General features: G+C 35.6%; 1 protein-coding gene across 1 annotated transcript in view; it reads left to right on the forward strand.

Moving 5' to 3' along the window:
• Window positions 1-5,803: 5,803 nt before the first annotated feature.
• LOC104628150 (leucine-rich repeat-containing protein 2-like) overlaps window positions 5,804-6,523 on the forward strand; it is a 9,154-nt gene continuing 8,434 nt past the window's right edge. The window contains exons 1-2 of the mRNA XM_010296648.1: window positions 5,804-5,847; window positions 5,907-5,973. Coding sequence (XP_010294950.1) covers window positions 5,804-5,847; window positions 5,907-5,973 — 111 coding nt within the window. The remainder of the gene's footprint in view (window positions 5,848-5,906; window positions 5,974-6,523) is intronic.

The raw sequence follows: 6,523 nt of genomic DNA on the forward strand, positions 1-6,523 counted from the left end.
AAGGTCCTGTCCAACCTAGTGATTCTGTGATAATTATATGGCTATATGACTAGGGAGAATATTCAGCACTAGACTGCTGCTGGGGGCTATGACTCCTAGCTTCAATCTTGTCAGGTGGTGTTTGCTGCCTGCCAAGATCTCTGGAGGCTGCTGTTTTGTCTCATCTTGAAATAAAAAACTACTTAATTAAAAATTATGTCTGACCTGTGTGATCATGGTGGCAGAGGGGCTGCAATGAATTAGAAGATACATGTGTCAGGATTACATGTGGGCATCACCATGTCATTATCTGCTGTTCTTCCTTTCTGCCTCTGTCACTGGTGGGGTTTTTTTTGTTTGTTTGTGGTTTTGATTGTGGTTTTTGGTTTCTCTTTGAATACACTCCTTGTAGGGGAGGGAGATGTTTAAGAAGAGGGTAGGCTACCCCGAACTCCTTTTAATATAGTTGAAATATTTTTACTTCTCAGAAACTGGCTCCAAGTCTTCAGGTTATTAATACAAAATGCTCTTTGAAATGCTGGTTAGCAGCAATAAAAAGTTTGACTAGACTCGAGGTCCTAATGTGATACTTCAGAATTGTAGGATGCTTTTTTTTTTAAAAAAAAGGAAGGAATGAGTAGGTTATAAAAATACAGAGCATCTTAAATCCCCACTAATTTCACTACCATAATTAAAGAAATTCTTGATAGGTGCCTGAGACTTTTCGTAATATGTAACTGGAGTGGTCCTTAGTATCTCAAGACTAGAAATCAGGAAACCTGTGTTTTACTTTCTCTGGCATATTTTTTGACCTTGGTTAAGTGACTTGCCATTGTGTTTCTGTTAGCTTTCTCCCATTTGCTTGTCATGGCTATAAATGATATTAAAACTGCACAGCATAGATCTCTCAACATGTGTTTTTACAGTGTAACATCACAGAGCTTTATTTGCAGTTCTACATGCTCTGGTAATAATGATGCTAGTATACTAATACAGTGTGGAGTTGAAGATCTGCTTTCCAAAGAATTCAACTTTTAGCAGTTTTCACCTTTGAAATCTCAATACACAAGCTGAATATAGAGTGTTCAGTATTATTCTACTAGAACATCAGTGAGGTGTTTGTGCCATTTTCTGAGGGTGAAAAAATCTGAACTATGCTTGTTTTAACTGTAACATAGAAATAGAGGTTTTCATTATTTGTGTCAATATCAGCTTCATCTGAATTCTGCAAAGCTGTTAAACTGAAAAACATGTTGCTATTGCAAATCCTATAGCCTAATTGTATAAAGTTTTAATTTTATTGGGAAGTGCAACATTTTATTGGGAAGTGCAGCAGTTTTTGGTTATGTTGATCTTGTATTGTGAAGGAAGAATGCATGACGAATTTATAATTTCTTGCTAAACTCTTCCAATATTTACAGTATTTCCTATTTTTTGTTTAGGTCTTTCAGAACTACGGCAAAACAAAAAAATTAACAAAAATAATAAAGACTTTCCATTCTGTTAATGACTGTTTCTCATCTCTGAATCCCATCTACTGTGGTATTTTTCCTTGAGAAAAACTGACAAGAAGTATGGTGTTTTGTATGTAGGTGTACAATTGTTTTATTTAGTGGCAAGTAATTTTGGTGTTAATTATTGTATAACACATTGCATATATATCCAACTATTTATTTGCTTTTTTTGACCATTAGTGCATATTGAAACAAGACTTTCACTAAGTTGTATACAGTTACTTTTTTCATCTTTCCATCTTTTCCCAGGTTTCAATCAGTTGAAGATGTGTGTAGTTCACTGTTCTTATGTTAGTTTGAACTTCATCATATTAGTTGTGAAAATCTTGACAGTTTTAGATGCATGCTGTTAATAATAAAAGTTACTCCTAAGTATTTGTTCAGTAGTCATAGTTTCCTCTGTTATATTCATGTTTTTATATACTCAAAGCATTTGTAAAATTTCATGTTCACAGAAGATACTATCTGGCATTGAACATGATATACACAGATATGCAAAAGTTTTTTGTTGTTTACTATTAAAAAATTACTAGGCTAATATAAGTCTCTAGCAGCAATGTGTAGCTAAGCAAAGTTAAGTTGCTTGGACACAATCTGAAGGGGATTGGGTAGTAAAACACTTGTTTGGAAGCTGGTTATTTTGATATAGGACATAGAAGAAAAGTGTAAAATATATCTGAGCTTATACTGTTTCAGTAACATGAAACCTGGTTCTACACAATTTATCTTCTGAGTAACTATGCTGGGACAGGCCAGGTGACTGATTTTATTAGACATATTTTCCTTCTTGTTTAAGTGACACAGGAAAAAATTTAGCAATTTAAGGAACATTATGGACCAAGTCTTTGGTTATATTTGTGCCTACCTATTCCTAAGGTACTCTGAGTTAATGGAAGAGCTCCTGATGTAATCTAGACCTAGGACCTTGCCTGAAATATGGAGGCCTCTTGGCTACACTTGGGACCTGGCCAGTTATTTTCTACAAAGGCAATTTTTTTTTCTAAAAGGCAATTTCAACAAGTGCTTCATCAGTATATAAGTAAAAAAAAAAAGAGAAAAAGAAAGAAAAGAAACATTAAAGAATTTCTAGTAAAAAGCACATGAGGTTTGTAAGCTTGTTATATTCTCATCATTGGGGCAGTACCAAAGATCGTGTGTCTGGGTGTTATTACAGGAGGGCTGCAATGTGTCCAGTGCCTGCGCCAGGTCTCTGTAAATTCCATGTCAGGGGAATTCTTCCTGTAAAATGAGTCTTGGAAGCCTAGCTTCATTACAAGCTTTCTTAAGTAAGTACATGAATAAGTATTCAATTTTATTTTTATTATCAGGCTCTTAATAAGGACAATAATAATTTAATACCTTAAATTACTTGGACACACTCAGGTTACTTGGACACAGCCTGGATGGAGTAGTGCAAAATAGCAATGAAGCACTAAGCACCGCAAGATGTCATAGCCTCATGCTCTTAATTGCACCAGCAAATTCATAGAAAGTAGCCAAATGTCTATTTGTGCAAAAAACCTGCCCACTGTGCATACAGCATATCACAGAATCACTAGGTTGGAAAGGACCTTCAAGGTCATCAAGTCCAACCATTCCTCAGCTTTCTTGTCCAGGTCAGGAAGAGATCTCTCCCATATCTGAGCCGTTTACTAATATTAGCTATTTCTCCAAATTTTACATGTTTGTATCAGAGCAAGTCCTAAAGCCTCCTAGCAATATTGTTTAATCTAGAAAGAAAAGAATCCTTTGGGAAGAGATGAACTCAAATTTTTTCATGTTAGGTTTGTCACCACCTCAGAGAAAGTATATAAAAAACCCCGCATGTATCTAACGCCACTACGAGACAGGACAGAAGAGAAGGGAGAGAAAATTTGCTATAATCCTGGCAAGCCACAAAGCTGTGAACTGTTGTGTTTAACTGTTGACAGTGTTCTCAGCTGTAGGTTTGTGTACTATCAGTGTCATGCACATGTAGTCTGTGGCATTAAAAGAAAAATAGTTTTGATGATAGATATTTTGCAACGGTTTTGTCAACTAGATAAGGTCTAATTTCAGATCAGACGTGTCAGGCTGCAAAACAGACTTACCTCCATTGTGACTTTCCTGAATTTAGGGGTTTTCTTTATGAGACTTCTGCTTCAGATAACTCCAGTTCCAAGTTGCAGGATTCTCCTGCTTGGTAGCCAGTTAGTGGTATTTGTTGAACTGCTCTGGTGCCTGGCACCACAGCAGGCAAGAATCTTGTGCATTTTAGTGAAGCTACTCCATGCCAAGGCAAAAAGAAGTTCTACCATTTCTGTTTGTAAAGCAAAAAACCATGGAGATGCTTATTCCTGCTATCGTAGGAGGCAGCTCACAGATCGCAAACCTTCTGCCTTCCGCTGCTGAAGTCAGAATGTCTTTTTCCCCTTAATATTACGTCTTCCACTTACATTTATAAGCAAGCTGATTTCTGGCTGACATTCCATGAAAGTCTTTTTTCCAAGTTTATCAGGCTATAGCTGTTCAATCTTGTATAGAAAGCTGTTGTCATTGCCCAGCACCAATATACATAAGGTGAAAAGATTTCATCATCAATCATCAAAATAGTGCTACTGTAACAGGTTAAAGCCACAGGACCACATTCTTAGTTCTGCTTGAATGTTTTTCTCACATCATTTTTCTTAGTATTTATTTTGCTTCTGTCAATATTATACCATTACCTGCTTGTCGTCTACTGATATCATGTCTTCAAATATCCTTGATATTTTTTTCCTTCCAAGTGAATGGATACTATTTTATCAATCTAAAATAAAACCATCAAACAATGTGTTATAATTCTTTACTTTTGCTGTCATTTTTGTTTATAATATCTTTTTTGACTTGCTACAGAATAAGATCTCCTTTTCTTTTGGGTGTTTTCCATTTGCCCCACCTTGACAAATACTGATTTAATCTGTGTTTCAGAATGAGCTCAAATAAACATACTCAGTTTTTAAAATCAGAAGAGTAACTTCACAGGCTACAGTGTATTGTCATGGCAAAACCAAATTTTTGTATATGTTTAAATCATAATTAAGTTGGCACCATTTGAATTGTATCTCTTCAATTGCTGTTGCATCTTGGAGCAGAAATTAAAAAAAATTTTGACTTTGTCCCTATACTGTTGTGAAAGTGAACAATTTTGGTCATCTCTTGGTGAAGGAACAGACTTTATATTAAAAGGGTCTTTTAGTATATTCAAAGGACACTTCCTACCCAAACATTCTGGAGAGGTCAGTTAATGACCAAATGCTATTGACATTGCTGCTGTTCCTCTTCTAATGGTTTTAATTAAAACATGTGAAGAGTATACCCCCAAAGTGAGATACTGGATTCATTTAACTGTAACTGACTTTTGGTAGAGCCTAGTTTGTCCTTCTAATGTGTGTCCTTAATTTACAAGTTTTGGAGATTTGAAGATAGGATGACTTTATGATGGAAAAAGTGCAATAATATATGCAGACTGCGTGTAGCTGCAGCAGTAATACTATGAAAATTTAATGTAACTAATCAACATAAATTTATTTTTTGAGACAGCAGACTTGTTTTGGCTTCAGCCTAGAAAATCATTGATCGGGTACTTAATATCATGCATATGACTCATCTATTGGCTTGGAACAACTCCTGTACTTAAATTTAAACACATGATCCCCATTCTTAGGGATTTTAACTGTATAAAGATAGTCCTGCTCTTACTGCTATGTCATTCTTCAAACACCTGTGACTGATCAATGCCTGATATTTTTGTGAATATTGCATATGCAGCCATCTTTCTTGTTCTTTGCAGATCAGATGAAAGGTTTGTGAATACAAAAAACTGCTCTAATAAAAAGCAAAGTCCCTTTCTGTGAACTTTTTATGCTTAGATCATCACAGCTATAATTACTCTATTAGACTTTAAACATTAGGTGTTTGAACGATGGTAATGCTCCAAAGATGAAAGGGGATAATGTTAAACTTCCAAGTAAGAAGTTCTTACTTGGCAAGAACTTCCATTGGCATCAGAATAATAGGGTCTGTGTGGATTAACTCTGCAAAAGATTTAGGATTTTAGCATTGCAAAATCAGAATAATGCCATTTGGGTAAAGACTTACTTCCACATACATTTCTTGGATTTAGCTTATCATGTTACCACCAAATGAAGTGCTCTTTGAAGTCATGCATTTTTATGCTTCAGGGGATTTTGTCAAAAAATATGTGAATGAGTACCCTGTTACTTAAGGGGTGGGATTGACTGTTAAATGTCTTTGCCTCTTCAAGTTTAAGAGTCCAGTTTGGTAGTCCGATGGTGGACTGGGCTATAAATATACAAGTATATCTTAATGAAAGGTATCTTTTGCCTCTAAAGATGCTTGTACCCTGTTTCTTTAATTGTTGTTTTTCTCCAGGAATGTCAATGAGATTATAGAAGAGATTGCATCTTTACTGATCTGTGAAAGAAAAGCTGGGGATTTGGTTTGAATGCATGAGATCTAAGTGGGCAACTATGTAGTTTGCACCCAGGGTGCTCCTCTGTCATATGTACCATACAGCTTTCAGCAAGCTAATGAGATGCTAAGTGCCAATCTATGTATTTTGGGAGACAACTTATGTGATAACCTTGTCCTACTGAAGTGGTACAAATTTTCTTTGAATTCATTGAGTCAGAAATTTCTTGGCAAAAGTACATTTGTAATGCATTGATAGGCATTTCTGGGTTAATCCTTTGTATGTCTTGTCATACATTGACTTTGATGGGGTGCTGTTTCTGTCACAGAATGTTTACGTGTAATTGAAAAATACAGTATTTTTGTGGTACGGCTTGATGTGATTTTACACCTTTTCATTTGTTGGTGCTAAGTAGTAGGCAACTCATGATAAACTTGCATGCAACATTATCAGTAAATCCTTTTCATGGCAAAAAACAGAACAGAAATAAAAACACACCCATTAATCAAACAACTTGTTCAGCCCAGGACATGGTGTCCTTTTCCTTCAACTGAAGGTTTAACTGTCAGAGGGAAAG

Source organism: Phaethon lepturus, unplaced genomic scaffold (genome assembly GCF_000687285.1).
Source record: "Phaethon lepturus isolate BGI_N335 unplaced genomic scaffold, ASM68728v1 scaffold1751, whole genome shotgun sequence".
In the NCBI taxonomy this organism is placed as follows: Eukaryota; Metazoa; Chordata; class Aves; order Phaethontiformes; family Phaethontidae; genus Phaethon; species Phaethon lepturus.